At 45.8% G+C, this 17,859-nt stretch overlaps 1 protein-coding gene across 1 annotated transcript in view; it reads left to right on the top strand.

The window, feature by feature from the left end:
- The window catches only part of LOC126234959 (rab3 GTPase-activating protein catalytic subunit), a gene marked incomplete at its 3' end in the record, with an annotated part of 492,900 nt that extends 475,088 nt beyond the window's left edge, over window positions 1-17,812 (top strand). The window contains exons 11-12 of the mRNA XM_049943698.1: window positions 3,758-3,857; window positions 17,625-17,812. Coding sequence (XP_049799655.1) covers window positions 3,758-3,857; window positions 17,625-17,812 — 288 coding nt within the window. The remainder of the gene's footprint in view (window positions 1-3,757; window positions 3,858-17,624) is intronic.
- Window positions 17,813-17,859: the final 47 nt, after the last annotated feature.

Raw genomic sequence — 17,859 nt, 5'->3', positions numbered from 1 at the left:
GGTGGGTGTTTGCTTAATGCTTGTCTTGGCTACGATAATGCATTTATTGTGATGCTTATAGTGGCTTACCCGCATTCCTATTTTCTTATTCATTATAAGACGTGCTTCTGCATTACCTCTATTGGATTTATTTTATATTTATGATCCTGTACTCACCTGACGGAAAGCCTTGTTCGTCATGCCACCGAACTTTGCTAACCCACAGTAATACTAACTTCCAAAATACCCTTTATTTCCCTTTTTAAATTTTCTAACTTACCTGCGCTGTTAATGGATCTAAAAATTCACGCTCAGAGCTGGAGAACACGAATTTTGTTTTTCCTGATGACGACATTCTCCTGAGTAGTCCCCGCGCTTGGATCCGAATGGATAACTGTTTTACCTCCAGAATATTTTACCCAAGAAGATACCATCATCATTTAACCATACAGAAGAGCTGCATGTGCTTGGGAAAAGTAAGGGATGTAGTTTCACATGCTTTATCCATTCCTAGTATCAGCACAGCGAGGCCCTTTTGGTTGATCACTCAATACTCCGGAATGTTGCCCAGGCAACTGCTGAAAAGGCTGCTGCACCTTCTGAGGAGCCACAGGTTTGTCTGTCCTCTGCACAGGTGCCCTCTGTTGTGGCTGCCGTTATGGTACGGGTGGGGAAGTTTACAGTGACTTAGGGATGTAGTAATTAAAATATTCAAAGGTCTTTTATGAATGATATATTCGGAACAAAGATGGTAGCTTATGTGTATGTGCTTAAATGTCCTTCCAGCAAGTCTCTGAAGCGACAGGCCTCATTTTACAAGGTTGCTTGGTGCCTTTCTTTATGTGATACAGCAGGCGGCAGCCATATGTACTTATGAAACTAGTACCTATCTAATCGTTGCAGCATAGGAGTTACAAAAAGAGGTCTCTGTTTGGTCTTACCTCTCTGGTTTTCCACCAATGAAAGACTTCTTATCTGATCTAGGTGACGAAAGCACCACTGTGTCTTTCTCTACTGCGTACAAGACTGGAAGGTGCCCATGTTTGTACCCTTCAACAGTGTTGGACAATATTTGATAGCTTTGAGAAAACGAAGAGTATGTCAAAATACAGCATGACCGTTACAGATGGGAAAAAGGGACGTTCCATGTGGGCGCCAGTCTATGGGAACCTTACGATGTACAATCTATCGAAACCCTTTTAATGCATTTCTGATGACGGCTTAAACGCGTGAAGGTGTATAGCTTTAAAAAAAAAGGAATATGGTGAAGATTGAAAATCGAATTAAGAAACTTTTGGGCAAATGAGTTAGGTGCCAGTCAACCATAAGACTAGTTCGATGTAGCTCTCCACATTAATGTGTGCTGTGCAAGCCTCTTCATTTCCGACTAACTGCCGGAACTGACATTCTTCTGAATCTCCTGGTCTTCCTCTTCAGTTTATACCGTTACATTTCCTTCCAGTTGTAAATTGGTCATCCCTTGATGTCTCAAAGTGTGTCCTATGAACCGATCCTCCTCCTACTGAAGCTATAGCGTAAATTAGTTTTCACCCCAATTCTGCTCAGTACCTCCTCATTAGTTACGTGATCTAACCATCTAATCTTCAGCATTCTACTGTAGCACCTCATTTCAAAAGCTTCCGTTCTCTTAACAGTTTATCATCTACATTTCACTGCCATACATGGTACAGACCATACAAATACTTTCAAAAACGTCATACAGATGTAACACTTAAATCTACACCCAGTGTTAACGAATTCCTCTTCTTCAGAAGCGCTTTTCTTGCCATTGCCAGTTCCACTTTTTATATCCTCTCTACTTTGGCGATCATCAGTTACTTTGCTGCCCAAATAACAAAACACATCAACTACTTCAGGTCCCTCGATTTTTAATCTAATTCTCTCAGCATCACCTGATTTCATTCGACTACACTCCATTATCCTTGTTTTGCTTTTGTTGATGTTTATCTTATGTCCTCCTTTCAAGACGTTGTACATTCCGTTCAACTAATCTTTCTAGTCCTTTGCTGTCCCGGCAAACCTGAAAGCTTTTATTTCTTCTCCTTGAACTTTAATTTCTGCTCCAAAATTTTCTTGGTTTCCTTTACTGCTTGCCCATCTATGACTGCAACCCTATTTCACTCTCTTCTCAACCACTGCTTCCCTCTCTTGTTCCTAGACTAACTGCAGTGTGGTTTCTGCCCAAGTTGTAAGTAACCTATCGCTCCCTTTGTTTTACTCCTGCTACCTTGGGAATTTCAAAGCGAGTATTCCAGTCAACATTGTCAAAAGCTTTCTCTAAATCTACAAATGCTATAAATGTAGCTTTGCGTTACCTTACCCTATCTTCTAAGATAAGTCGTCGGGTCAGTATTGCTTAGCGTGTTCCTACATACCTCCGGAATCCAAACCGATCTTCCCCGACGTCGGCTTCTACCAATTTTCCCATTCTGCTGTAAATAATTCGTGTCAGCATTTTGTAGCCATGACCTATTTAACCGATATTTCGGTAATACACATGACAGCACCAGCTTTTTTCAGAATTGGAATTATTATATTCTTCTTGAAGTCTGAGGGTATTTCGCCCGTCTCATACATCTTACATACCAGGTGGAAAAATTTTGTCAAGGCTGGTTCTCCCAAGGCTATCAGTAGTTCTGACTGAATGTCATTACTGCCGGCGCCTTGTTTCGACATAGATCTTTGAGTGTTCTGTCATATTCTTCTCGTAGTATCATATCTCCCATCTCATCTTCGTCTACGTTCTCTTCCATTTCCACAATATTGCCTTCAAGTTCATCTCCCTTGTATAGACCCTCTATATACTCCTTCCACCTTTCAGCCTTCCTTTCTTTGCTTAGGACTGGTTTACCATCTGAGCTATTGACACTGACACAGCTGCTTCGCCGGCCGCTGTGGCCGAGCGGTTCTAGGCGCTACAGTCTGGAACCGCGCGACCGCTACGGTCGCAGGTTTGAATCCTGCCTCGGGCATGGTTGTGTGTGATGTCCTTAGGTTAGTTCGGTTTAAGTAGTTTTAAGTTCTAGGGCACTGATGACCTCCGATGTTAAGTCCCAAAGTGCTCAGAGCCATTTGAACCACAGCTGCTTCTCTTTCCTCCAAAGGCCTTGTTACTTTTCCTGTAGACGGTATTTATCTTTCCCCTAATGATATATGCTTCTAAATCCTTACATTTGTTTTCTGGCCATTCCTGCTAAGCCACTTTGCACTCCCGTCATTCTCATTGATCACGTTTTTATTCCATTTCGCCTCCTTTATTTGCCTCATTTTTATATTTTCTCCTGTCATCAGTTCAATTCAATATCTCCTGTTTAGGCCAAGGATTTCAAGTAGCTCTCGTCTTCTTACCTACTCGATCCTGTGCTGCTTTTACTATTTCATATCTCAAACCTAACCATTCGTCTTCCACTGTACACCTTTCTCCTATTCAAGTCATTCGTAGGTTAATGCTCCCTCGAAATTCTCAACAATGTCTGGTTCTTTCAGCCTATACAGGTCCCATTTCCTTGATGATATAGTACATAGGCCGTCCGGAGTGGCCGAGCGGTTCTAGGCGCTACAGTCTGGAACCGCGCGACCGCTACGGTCGCAGGTTCGAATCCTGCCTCGGGCATGGATGTTTGTGATGTCCTTATGTTAGTTAGGTTTAAGTAGTTCTAAGTTGTAGGGGCCTGATGACCTCAGAAGTTAAGTCCCATAGTGCTCAGAGCCGTATAGTACATAATTCCACTGACTGTCTGTTTTTGCATTGCTTCAGGCAGCCAATCCTGGAGCGGTCCTGGAGGACTTCATCCGCTGGTACTCGCCTCCAGACTGGAAGGAAGAGGACGGTGTGGATGAATTTGGTCAGAAGAAAGGTAAGCTGCTTCAGAAACCGCGTTTTGTTCTGCGAATAATCGCGTTTGCTGTGCAGAACACACTGCTATATCTTTAATTCAAATGTTCAAATGTGTGTGAATTCCTAGGGGACCAAACTGCTTAGGTCATCGGTCCCTAGCCTTACTCACTACTTAAACTAACTTATGCTAAGAACAAAACACACACACACACACACACACACACACACACACACACACACACACACACACACACGCCCCAGGGAGGACTCGAACCTCTGGCGGGAGCGGCCGCGCAATCGGTAACCTGGCGCCTCAAACCGCGCGGCTGCTATAACTTTGACTGTAAGCATTACAACGTAGAGGAAGGTTAAGGTTTCCACATGTAGTTGAGATGCAGTATAAAATTTTCTCGTTGTTCAAGGCGCATTATTTGTGAGATAAAATTCGCGCTTTCAAAGATATTCACCATCCTCATCGTCAGCAGCTAACCTACTGCCGGATCTTTTACTGTTTTCTTTATTCTTATTTCATTGTCTCGCCTGTCAGGACAAAAGTGATCTGGCGCGGTGCACTGCTGCCATTCAGCCGTGAGCATTATTAAAATATACAAACATTGTTTCTAAAATAAAATAAAATAAAATGTGCGAGGTTGATTCAAATGAAATTCTTAAAAGTGAAACTAAATTCCTAAAAGCTGGCAGAAGTTGCCTTTCTGTTTCCAGAACTGACCAGTAGTTGGTAGCCTGTTCATGCGGCGCTGAAAGAATAGGAACTGTTGCCAATGAAAATGTCTTCGTCGCTGTGGACCTACACAGTGTTGCAGCAGCAATCTCTGATACGATTTGTGAGCAGTGAACCTGTTAAACCTGTGTAACTGCATTGCTAGATGAAAGCACAGTTTAGTGTTTGTCCTTGCAAGCAAGTGTTTGCTTGGTACAGAAAGTATAAAAAAGAATCTTAACTTTTGTGGAAGACGCTCCGCGCACGGGCACCTCGCGATGACGAACAAAAATGCTGCCGCATTGAAAGAGGCTGGAAAGGAGAACAGGCGTATTAATGTAGACGAAATAGCCACAGTTGTAGCTGTTAGTCTTGGTTCAGAAGACAATATTCTCCATGATGGCTGAGAGTCAGTAATGTGTGTGGAAGATGGTTGCCACGCCAGGTGACTTCTGAATTCAGACATCGTCAGGTCGATGATTGTGAGGATCTTTTGTGCCATTTCCAAGTCGAAGATAATGGATTTATGGACAGAATTGTTGCGAAAGTTGAAACCTGGGCGTACTGTGACTAACCTATAATGAAAAGCTCTAGCAAGTAATGGCGACATAGCTCTCTGTCAAAACTAAAAAATCTGCCTCAACAACCGGCAGGAAAAGCCGTGCTCACTCCCTTTCTAGATGCAAAAGCGGTAATTTTAGAGCGTTACATGGAAGTGCTTTAGAAGCTTGCTAGATACCCCATCATATCCATGAGGATTCTTGGTCTTCAGCGCTTTAATTGTCGTTTCAGACTTCCTTGTGTCAGTATCACCGACGTGTACTTCACATAGCAGTCCTGGAAAGCCATTTGCTAAGAGGATTATTGAATTCTTGTAGAAAGTGTGTTTTTATTTAATTAACCTGTTATATGCAGATAGTGACTGTTAAATTACTGACTAATCAGTAACAAAAAAATTGTACTACATATTGACTTCATGGCTTAGACCTTGTGCTGCTGGCCAGACACTTCTTTCACGACTGATCATGATGATTTAATTTTATCCCTAGAATTAGCTATTCTATTTGTATACCACATGCATTTTTCCCTCCAAATGACGTTCTTAAACATTAACAGTAGTTCTACGAATGCGACAAACGATCTCTCCGGGTTGCGCAGTTTCGAGTCTCAGTCCGGCACACATTTTCACTAGTCGCCGCTGATTCCGCATAAACTCCTCCAGATGCAGCTGATAGAATTAGTTCCTTTCCTTTCCCTCCCCTTTAAGGTTATTAGTCTCATATTCAACTCCCCCCCTCCCCCCCCTCCCCCCCCCACACACACAGTACAAAATCTGTGTACCCCATCTGTCTGCGTCCAGAGTCAGTTCTACACTCCTGGAAATGGAAAAAAGAACACATTGACACCGGTGTGTCAGACCCACCATACTTGCTCCGGACACTGCGAGAGGCCTGTACAAGCAATGATCACACGCACGGCACAGCGGACACACCAGGAACCGCGGTGTTGGCCGTCGAATGGCGCTAGCTGCGCAGCATTTGTGCACCGCCGCCGTCAGTGTCAGCCACTTTGCCGTGGCATACGGAGCTCCATCGCAGTCTTTAACACTGGTAGCATGCCGCGACAGCGTGGACGTGAACCGTATGTGCAGTTGACGGACTTTGAGCGAGGGCGTGTAGTGGGCTTGCGGGAGGCCGGGTGGACGTACCGCCGAATTGCTCAACACGTGGGGCGTGAGGTCCCCACAGTACATCGATGTTGTCGCCAGTGGTCGGCGGAAGGTGCACGTGCCCGTCGACCTGGGACCGGACCGCAGCGACGCACGGATGCACGCCAAGACCGTAGGATCCTACGCAGTGCCGTAGGGGACCGCACCGCCACTTCCCAGCAAATTAGGGACACTGTTGCTCCTGGGGTATCGGCGAGGACCATTCGCAACCGTCTCCATGAAGCTGGGCTACGGTCCCGCACACCGTTAGGCCGTCTTCCGCTCACGCCCCAACATCGTGCAGCCCGCCTCCAGTGGTGTCGCGACAGGCGTGAATGGAGGGACGAATGGAGACGTGTCGTCTTCAGCGATGAGAGTCGCTTCTGCCTTGGTGCCAATGATGGTCGTATGCGTGTTTGGCGCCGTGCAGGTGAGCGCCACAATCAGGACTGCATACGACCGAGGCACACAGGGCCAACACCCGGCATCATGGTGTGGGGAGCGATCCCCTACACTGGCCGTACACCACTGGTGATCGTCGAGGGGACACTGAATAGTGCACGGTACATCCAAACCGTCATCGAACCCATCGTTCTACCATTCCTAGACCGGCAAGGGAACCTGCTGTTCCAACAGGACAATGCACGTCCGCATGTATCCCGTGCCACCCAACGTGCTCTAGAAGGTGTAAGTCAACTACCCTGGCCAGCAAGATCTCCGGATCTGTCCCCCATTGAGCATGTTTGGGACTGGATGAAGCGTCGTCTCACGCGGTCTGCACGTCCAGCACGAACGCTGGTCCAACTGAGGCGCCAGGTGGAAATGGCACGGCAAGCCGTTCCACAGGACTACATCCAGCATCTCTACGATCGTCTCCATGGGAGAATAGCAGCCTGCATTGCTGCGAAAGGTGGATATACACTGCACTAGTGCCGACATTGTGCATGCTCTGTTGCCTGTGTCTATGTGCCTGTGGTTCTGTCAGTGTGATCATGTGATGTATCTGACCCCAGGAATGTGTCAATAAAGTTTCTCTTTCCTGGGACAATGAATTCACGGTGTTCTTATTTCAATTTCCAGGAGTGTATGTGCGAGTGTGAGAACGTTTCGTAAATGTTTGCGTAGCCGTCTCCTCATCCCATTAATCAGTCACCCAGCTTGCCTGTTAGTGCTAGCACCCTGTTTTAAACGATCTAATGGAAAGCAGGTTTCAAAGAGCATGAGAAATTATTGAGGAACACATTGTACTGTCTGCATAGACCACTGTTACACTAGGCAACACTTAGCAGATCATTGACAGTGACCAGTAATCCATGATCGATCTGCTACGAAATCATCCTCGCCCTACACTGGGGAGTAAGCGACGTGGACTTTGGAATGGTCTTGTTTTGTTGCAAGAAGACAGTGCTCGTGCCCATACTGCCCCCTCAATCGTACCAACATTGCAGGATTTGAAATTCTGTTGTCTCGAATACCTGCCTTACTCACCAGACCTAGCCCCGGTCTCCAGCGACTTTCATTTATTTGGACGACTGGAAGAAGCGCTGGAAGGCAAGCATTTCACAAGTAAAAGAGGTGGAAACCGCGGTACAAGAGATTCAAAACCGAAAAGAGGAGGTTTCATGCACTTTCGAAGCAGTGGAATGCGTTTATCACACATGACGAGTCATCATCATCATCATCATCATCATCATTTACGACTGATTATGCCTTTCAGCGTTCAGTCTGGAGTATAGTCCCCTTATAAAATTCCTCCATGATCCCCTATTCAGTGCTAACATTGGTGCCTCTTCTGATGTTAAGCCTATTACTTCAAAATCATTCTTAACCGAATCCAGGTACCTTCTCCTTGGTCTGCCCCAACTGCTCCTACCCTCTACTGCTGAACCCATGAGTCGCTTGGGTAACCTTGCTTCTCCCGTGCGTGTAACATGACCCCACCATCTAAGCCTGTTCCCCTGACTGCTACATCTGTAGAGTTCATTCCCAGTTTTTCTTTGATGTCCTCATTGTGGACACCCTCCTGCCATTGTTCCCATCTAGTAGTACCTTCAATCATCCTAGCTACTTTCATATCCGTAACCTCAACCTTATTGATAAGGTAACCTGAATCCACCCAGCTTCCGCTCCCATACAACAAAGTTGGTCGAAAGATTGAACGGTGCACAGATAACTTAGTCTTGGTACTGATTTCCTTCTTGCAGAAGAGAGTAGATCGTAGCTGAGCACTTACTGCATTAGCTTTGCCACACTTGCTTCCAGTTATTTCACTATGTTGCCATCCTGTGAGAATATGCGTCCTAAGTACTTGAAACCGTCCACCTGTTCTAAATTTGTTCCTCCTATTTGGCACTCAATCCGTTTATATCTCGTTTTGGAGATGCTAATTTTCATACCATGTTGTTGTTGTGATCTTCAGTCCTGAGACTGGTTTGATGCAGCTCTCCATGCTACTCTATCCTGTGCAAGCTTCTTCATCTCCCAGTACCTACTGCAACCTACATCCTTCTGAATCTGCTTAGTGTATTCATCTCTTGGTCTCCCTCTACGATTTTTACCCTCCACGCTGCCCTCCAATGCTAAATTTGTGATCCTTTGATGCCTCAAAACATGTCCTACCAACCGATCCCTTCTTCTAGTCAAGTTGTGCCACAAACTTCTCTTCTCCCCAATCCTATTCAATACCTCCTCATTAGTTACGTGATCTACCCACCTTATCTACAGCATTCTTCTGTAGCACCACATTTCGAAAGCTTCTATTCTCTTCTTGTCCAAACTAGTTATCGTCCATGTTTCACTTCCATACATGGCTACACTCCATACAAATACTTTCAAAAATGACTTTCTGACACTTAAATCTATACTCAATGTTAACAAAAAATGGTTCAAATGGCTCTGAGCACTATGGGACTCAACATCTTAGGTCATAAGTCCCCTAGAACTTAGAACTACTTAAACCTAACTAACCTAAGGACATCACACACACCCATGCCCGAGGCAGGATTCGAACCTGCAGTCCCGCGGTTCCGGACTGCAGCGCCAGAACCGCTAGACCACCGCGGCCGGCGATGTTAACAAATTTCTCTTCTTCAGAAACGATTTCCTTACCATTGCCAGTCTACATTTTATTTCCTCTTTACTTCGACCATCATCAGTTATTTTGCTCCCCAAATAGCAAAACTCCTTTACTACTTTAAGTGTCTCATTTCCTAATCTAATTCCCGCAGCATCACCCGATTTAATTTTACTACATTCCATTATCCTTGTTTTGCTTTTGTTGATGTTCATCTTATATCCTCCCTTCAAGACACTGTTCATTCCGTTCAACTGCTCTTCCAAGTCCTTTGCTGTCTCTGACAGAATTACAATGTCATCGGCGAACCTCAAAGTTTTTACTTTTTCTCCATGAATTTTGATTCCTACTCCGAATTTTTCTTTTATTTCCTTCACTGCTTGCTCAATATACAGATTGAATAACATCGGGGAGAGGCTGCAACCCTGTCTCACTCCCTTCCCAACCACTGCTTCCCTTTCATACCCCTCGACTCTTATTACTGCCATCTGGTTTCTGTACAAATTGTAAATAGCCTTTCGCTCCCTGTATTTTACCCCTGCCACCTTCAGAATTTGAAAGAGAGTATTCCAGTTAACATAGTCCTTACATTTCTGATGTAGCTCTGAAATATTACTTTGCAAACTTTCAATCGAATTTGCCATCACAACTAAGTCATCCGCATATGCGAGACTGCTTATTTTGTGTTCACCTATCTTATTGCCACCAAGCCAGTCTATTGTTTTCAACATATGATCCATAAATAATATGAACAACAGTGGAGACAGGTTGCAGCCTTGTCTTACCCCTGAAACTACTCTGAACCATGAACTCAATTTACCGTCAACTCTAACTGCTGCCTGACTATCTACGTATGTAAAGACCTGTAATTGCTTGCAAAAGTTTGCCTCCTATTCCATAATCTCATAGAACAGACAATAACTTCCTCCTAGGAACCCGGTCATATACCTTTTCTAGATCTATAAAGCATAGATACAATTCCCTGTTCCACTCGTAACACTTCTCTTATTTGCCGTAAGCTAAAGATCTGGTCCCGACAACCTCTAAGAGGCCTAATCCCACACTGATTTTCATCCAATTTGTCCTCAACTAATACTTGCACTTTCCTTTCAACAATACCTGAGAAGATTTTACCCACAACGCTGATTAAAGAGATACCCCTGTAGTTGTTACAATCTTTCCTGTTTCCATGTTTAAAGATTGGTGTGATTACTGCTTTCGTCCAGTCTGATGGAACCTGTTCCAAATCCCACGTCATTTCAATTATCCTGTGTAGCCATTTAAGACCTGACATTCCACTTTATTTGATGAGTTCCGACCTAATTTCATCCACCCCAGCCGCTTTATTGCACTGCAACCTATTGACCATTTTATCCACTTTCTCAAATGTGATACTATTTCCATCATAATTCCTATCCCATTGTAAATCGAATCTGAAACATTACTGATCGTATTTTCACCTACATTGAGCAACTCTTCAAAATATTCCCTCCGTCTGCCCAAGGCATCAACAGGATTCACCAGCAGTTTTCCTGACCTGTCCAAAATACTTGTCATTTCCTTCTTACCTCACTTTCGAAGACTGCTAATTACACTCCAGAATGGTTTTCCAGCAGCTTGACCCAAAGTCTCCAACCTGTTTCCAAAGTCTTCCCAAGATTTCTTCTTGGATGCTGCAATTTTCTGTTTGGCTTTGTCTCTTTCTTCAACATAACTTTCTCTGTCTACCTGAGTTCTAGTATGTAGCCATTTTTGATACGCCTTCTTTTTCCTTTTACAGGCTGCCTTGACTGTGTCGTTCCACCAAGCTGTTTGCTTCATCCTACCTTTACACACTACTGTTCCAAGACATTCTTTAGCCACTTCTAGTACTGTGTCCCTGTACCTTGTCCATTCCTTTTCCAATGACTGTAATTGACTACATTCAACTAACTGGTACCTTTCTGAGATCACTGTTATGACGAGTAAGTAAAAAAATTAGATATCTGTAGTTTTTCTGAATTTCCTCATTTTTATAACTATAAGTACTTCAGGTTTTCATTTCAATCACCCTCGTATAATATGCTCTTGTTTTGAGAGTTATTAATACAGCCAATAGTACGTTGCAAATTTGAATGAAAATACACTCCTGGAAATTGAAATAAGAACACCGTGAATTCATTGTCCCAGGAAGGGGAAACTTTATTGACACATTCCTGGGGTCAGATACATCACATGATCACACTGACAGAACCACAGGCACATAGACACAGGCAACAGAGCATGCACAATGTCGGCACTAGTACAGTGTATATCCACCTTTCGCAGCAATGCAGGCTGCTATTCTCCCATGGAGACGATCGTAGAGATGCTGGATGTAGTCCTGTGGAACGGCTTGCCATGACATTTCCACCTGGCGCCTCAGTTGGACCAGCGTTCGTGCTGGACGTGCAGACCGCGTGAGACGACGCTTCATCCAGTCCCAAACATGCTCAATGGGGGACAGATCCGGAGATCTTGCTGGCCAGGGTAGTTGACTTACACCTTCTAGAGCACGTTGGGTGGCACGGGATACATGCGGACGTGCATTGTCCTGTTGGAACAGCAAGTTCCCTTGCCGGTCTAGGAATGGTAGAACGATGGGTTCGATGACGGTTTGGATGTACCGTGCACTATTCAGTGTCCCCTCGACGATCACCAGTGGTGTACGGCCAGTGTAGGAGATCGCTCCCCACACCATGATGCCGGGTGTTGGCCCTGTGTGCCTCGGTCGTATGCAGTCCTGATTGTGGCGCTCACCTGCACGGCGCCAAACACGCATACGACCATCATTGGCACCAAGGCAGAAGCGACTCTCATCGCTGAAGACGACACGTCTCCATTCGTCCCTCCATTCACGCCTGTCGCGACACCACTGGAGGCGGGCTGCACGATGTTGGGGCGTGAGCGGAAGACGGCCTAACGGTGTGCGGGACCGTAGCCCAGCTTCATGGAGACGGTTGCGAATGGTCCTCGCCGATACCCCAGGAGCAACAGTGTCCCTAATTTGCTGGGAAGTGGCGGTGCGGTCCCCTACGGCACTGCGTAGGATCCTACGGTCTTGGCGTGCATCCGTGCGTCGCTGCGGTCCGGTCCCAGGTCGACGGGCACGTGCACCTTCCGCCGACCACTGGCGACAACATCGATGTACTGTGGAGACCTCACGCCCCACGTGTTGAGCAATTCGGCGGTACGTCCACCCGGCCTCCCGCATGCCCACTATACGCCCTCGCTCAAAGTCCGTCAACTGCACATACGGTTCACGTCCACGCTGTCGCGGCATGCTACCAGTGTTAAAGACTGCGATGGAGCTCCGTATGCCACGGCAAAGTGGCTGACACTGACGGCGGCGGTGCACAAATGCTGCGCAGCTAGCGCCATTCGACGGCCAACACCGCGGTTCCTGGTGTGTCCGCTGTGCCGTGCGTGTGATCATTGCTTGTACAGGCCTCTCGCAGTGTCCGGAGCAAGTATGGTGGGTCTGACACACCGGTGTCAATGTGTTCTTTTTTCCATTTCCAGGAGTGTATATACTTTCCTCTTTAAAGTACAGGCAAACATCATACCCTTTACAAAAACAGAGCCACATCTAGAAGTACAGAGCAGTAGTTGAGGAGGGTTGAAGGTGTTTCTTTTTTTATAAAGACAGTGTGTTTCAAAAAGAATATACCTATTACAAAATATTATTTTGTCCAAACTATCGATCGCTGCTCTTCGGCTTGGCTATTTGAGAAACGAATACATAGTCTAGTTTATATTAATAGCCGCTAGATGCTAGTTGTCTTCTGTTTTGCTTGGTAACTGTCATATGTTTAAAATGGCTACTGCGCAGCAGAAATCATTTTGTGTTCTCGAGTTTGCGAAGTGCATTTCCGTGATTACAATGCAAGACGTTTCAGGTTTAGGTACCAAATTGATCCTCCGAATGGGTGGAACATTTGCAAATAGTATTGACAGTTTCTGGGTATAGGGTATGTATGTAAAGGAAGGGGAAGAGTCCTGGCCGCCCTCGTGTTCCTGAAGACAATATTGCACGAATTCAAACTGCTTTCAAACGTAGTCTTTCAAAATCAACTCGTCGTGACAGTCGGGAGTTACAGATGCCTGCAACAACAATTTGGCGTGTTTTGAGACGTCGTTTGGTCACGAAGTCGTACAAGTTACAACTGTTACAAGCTCTTCGTCCTGATGACGAACGCAAACGTGTGGCATTTTGTAACGAGATTCTTGAGGCTATTGACAATGATAACACTTTCGCACAAGGCATCGTGTTCAGTGATGAAACGACTTTCCATGTTAGTGGTCAGGTAAACAAACACAGTGTTCGAATTTGGGGCCTACAGAACCCACATGCAGCCATTGAACATGTACGAGATTCGCCCAAAGTCAGTGTGTTTTATGCGATGTCCCGATCATCTGTTTACAGCCCATTCTTGTGTGATGGAAACACGGTTAACGGTCAGCAGTATCTCGCTATGTTACAGAAGTGGTTGTTTCCGAGGCTGCACGAAGACAACTTCATTTTTCAACAAGACGGGGCACCTCCTTCACTGGAGTCGCCAAGTGCGTGAAGATCTGAATGAAACTCTACCGAACCGTTGGATTGGTCGTCAAGGAGCTGGCGAGTTAGCATGTCTCAGCTGCGCTCCACGGTCACCAGATTTGACACCCTCTGACTTTTTCCTGTGGGATTTCGTTGAAGACAAGGTTTATGTACCACCACTCCCATAGAACCTGGAAGAGTTGAAGAAATGAATCCGTATCACCATAACATCAATGACGAAGAAGATGCTTCCCCGAGTATGGGAGGAATTTGAATATCGAAGTGATATTGTTTGTGTCGCTGATGGAGGACACACTGAACATCTGTAATCTGAACTCGAGAGGTTCGTAAATATGTGTGTTAAGTTTCATATTCGTATGTCTTAAAGGTTAATTAACATATGCGTTCAAAAGACATATATTCTTTGTGAAACACCCTGTATCTAAAACAACAGGTGTCCACAACGACAGGCTTCAGACTGTAACCTCTGCATTCGTCAGAATGCTTCACATGACACAGGAATATCGTCTGGGTGCAGATCTAGAAGTTAGGAAAATTCTCACAAAAATATTGGCTTGGACGAAGATCACTGTGAAAGTGAAAGGCACCCATTTACACAAGCAATTCTGGGGTATCAAGAAACCACGGAAAGTGTGGTCGGTACGGAGGGAGAGTGCAAAGGCAGTTTCTCACATTTCAGTAGTGTAGTCCGAACCTGTGACAGGCTGCAGGCGTCATGGAGACTTTCAGCTTCGTTGTGGGGTGGGTGGGTGGAGGGGGCGGGGCACTGAGGTAAAGGCGGACGTCGTCGGTATAGAAACTATATTCGCGCAAGAGAACAGAAGCCACGAGGAAAGCAATAGTGTATACGGTATTGACCCCTGCGGCACTCATAAGAGAACATGCTTCCAAGGCGCGACTTTTTACTCCCACAGAGAAGACCTTGGTGTCTGTTTTTCAGGTAGCTTTCGAAGCACAGTGTCTCAAAATTTTAACTGTCTCCTTTTTTTTTGTGAGCGTTATGTCAAAGCTGGCGTTGTCAATGCTTTGCTGAAGTTCATTATTACCAATATTATAGGCTCACTGATTTCATGTTTAATTAAAAACATGATGATAATTGTGTCCTTGTAGACTGTTGTGTTGGCATGCCTCAATAAAATCTTCACGATTTTCTAGCCACATCAGTTCAGACAAAGCACTCGAGATTTCGATCCCTGCATCCGCTATCGTTTTCAGGAGTAAAATCCGCCAGTCGCAGGAGGAGTACCTTAGGACTCAATTTTTGCATCCTTTCTATTTATTGTGTATATGAATGATCTGCCCACAATACTGCCTTATTAAAGTCAGTTGTTATCGCTCCTGCTGACCGCGGCGGAGGCAGCCTTCGGAAACTCGAATGTTTATTCAAAATGACGCGGCTTAAAAAAACCGTTAAAATATTATTTATGATAATAATTGTTATGTTACACTACTGGCCATTAAAAGTACTACATCAAGAAGAAATGCAGATGATAAACGGGTGTTCATGGGACAAATATATTATACGAGAACTAACAGATTACATTTTCACGCAATTTGGGTGCATAGATACTGAGAAACTAGTACCCAGAACAACCACCTCTGGCCGTAATAACGGCCTTCATACGCGTGGGCTTGGATGGCGTGTACAGGCACAGCTGCCCATGAAGCTTCAACACGATATCACAGTTCATCAAGAGTAGTGACTGGCGTATTGTGACGAGCCAGTTGCTCGGCCACCAATGACCAGACGTTTTCAATGGTAAGAGATCTGGAGAATGTGCTGGCCAGGGAAGCAGTCGAACATTTTCTGTATCCAGAAAGGCCCGTACAGGACCTGCAACATGCGGTCGTGCATTATCCTGCTAAAATGTAGGGTTTCGCAGGAATCGAATGAAGGGTAGAGCCACGGATCGTAACACATCTGAAATGTAACGTCCACTGTTGAAAGTGCCGTCAATGCGAACAAGAGGTGACCGAGACGTGTAACCAATGACACCCCATAACATCACGCTGGGTGATACGCCAGTATGGCGATGACGAATACACGCTTCCAATGTGCGTTCACCGTGATGTAGCCAAACGCGGATGCGACCATCACGATGCTGTAAACAGAACCTGGATTCATCCGAAAAAATGACGTTTATCATTCGTGCACCCAGGTTAGTCGTTGAGTACACCATCGCAGGCGCTCCTGTCTGTGATGCAGCGTCAAGGGTAACCGCAGCCATGGTCTCCGAGCTGATAGTCCATGCTCCTGCAAACGTCGACGAACTGTTCGTGCTGATGGTTGTTGTCTTGCAAACGTCCGCATCTGTTGACTCAGGGATCGAGACGTGGCTGCACGATCCGTTACAGCCTGTCATCTCGACTGCTAGTGATACGAGGTCTTTGGGATCCAGCACGGCGTTCGGTATTACCCTCCTGAACCCACCAATTCCATATTCTGCTAACAGTCATCGGATCTTGAACAACGCGAGCAGCAATGTCGCGATACGATAAACCGCAATCGTGATGGACTACAAACCGACCTTTATCAAAGTGGGAAACGTGATGGTACGCATTTCTCCTCCTTACACGAGGCATCACAAGAACGTTTCCCCAGGCAACGCCGGTCAAGTGCTGTTTGTGTATGAGAAATCGGTTGGAAACTTTCCTCATGTCAGGACGTGGTAGGTGTCACCACCTGCGCCTACCTTGTGTGAATGCTCTGTGTTGTGTACATAGTTCCGCGTAGTCAGCGCGTACACAACTTTCCCAATAGAGCGCGCCCCGCTAAGCACAACAGCGCAGGCGCAGCACTCGTCCATCTCCGCACTACGAGATGGAGCTTTCTTAGAGACGGACGAAATTCTGCTTCCGTCGATCCGCGTATTAATATGTAACGCAGCCAATGAGATTGCTGCTAACGTAGAACATTTTCTCCTCGCGGATCACACTCGCACAGTGATACCTGAACGCTCGAGATATTATAACGAGTGAACAGACCTCCCATTAGTCAGTCTGCATTTGTCTGTACCAGTCTATAGTAAAGTTTCAGTCTGCGCCTAATAAAATTACCATATTCCTGTACATAGCCATGAAGATAAATGAATAGACTTTGTCAAATACTAGAGATATGTGAGAATAAGATTAACGTACCAAGACCAAAGGAACTTCAGATTGTCAGTTGTAAACAGCATCCAGAATCAAGTTACGCAATGTCTATATTCTTTATTATTTTAATAAATGTGTATGAAAATTAATCAAGTTCTGTTTAAAGTTGGTCACCGTCAATCTGGTACTCTAAGCGTGCAAGTGGCGTTTCTATCGTCTGACCTAACGGCAGAAGATAAACACGCCACGATAAGACCACGAGACATATTGCTGACACTCGCCTACTTCGCTAGAGCGACAAGTCAAATAATCTGATGGTGTGTGTACCGAAGGTCTTACAGTACGCACACCACACTCTGAAAGCTAATCATTTGCATATAACAGCATCTTCTTCCAGTTGCTTAAATTTCGCGTCTGTAGCACGTCATCTTCGTGGTGTAGCAATTTTAATGGCCAGTAGTGTATATTGTAATGTTAGTTTGGCCACATGGTCTTCATCTGTCTATCTTATTTTCCTGAGCATCCTCCATGTGTTATCAGCGCAACTTCGTCATGTTACGGTTTGTAATTTGCTCGTCGTTGAGACCACCACCCTGTTGTTGTGACCAGGCTGCCTGAGCGTGCGCATGCAGCTGAAGGGCAACCCGTGGGTGGAGGCGTGGGAGGCGGCCAAGCCGGTGCCGGCGCGCCGGCAGAAGCGGCTGTTCGACGACACGCGCGAGGCGGAGAAGGTGCTGCACTGGCTGGAGGCGGCGCGGCCCGGCGACGTGGGGCGGCTGCTGCTGGCGCCGCTGTCGCACGCCGCCGCCGTGGCGCTGCTGTCGCGCGCCGCCCAGCAGCCGCC

The sequence above is a fragment of the Schistocerca nitens genome, chromosome 2 (assembly GCF_023898315.1).
Source record: "Schistocerca nitens isolate TAMUIC-IGC-003100 chromosome 2, iqSchNite1.1, whole genome shotgun sequence".
Lineage (NCBI taxonomy): Eukaryota > Metazoa > Arthropoda > Insecta > Orthoptera > Acrididae > Schistocerca > Schistocerca nitens.
Note: the sequence above shows the minus strand (reverse complement) of the source record. Positions and strands in the feature narration are given on the sequence as shown.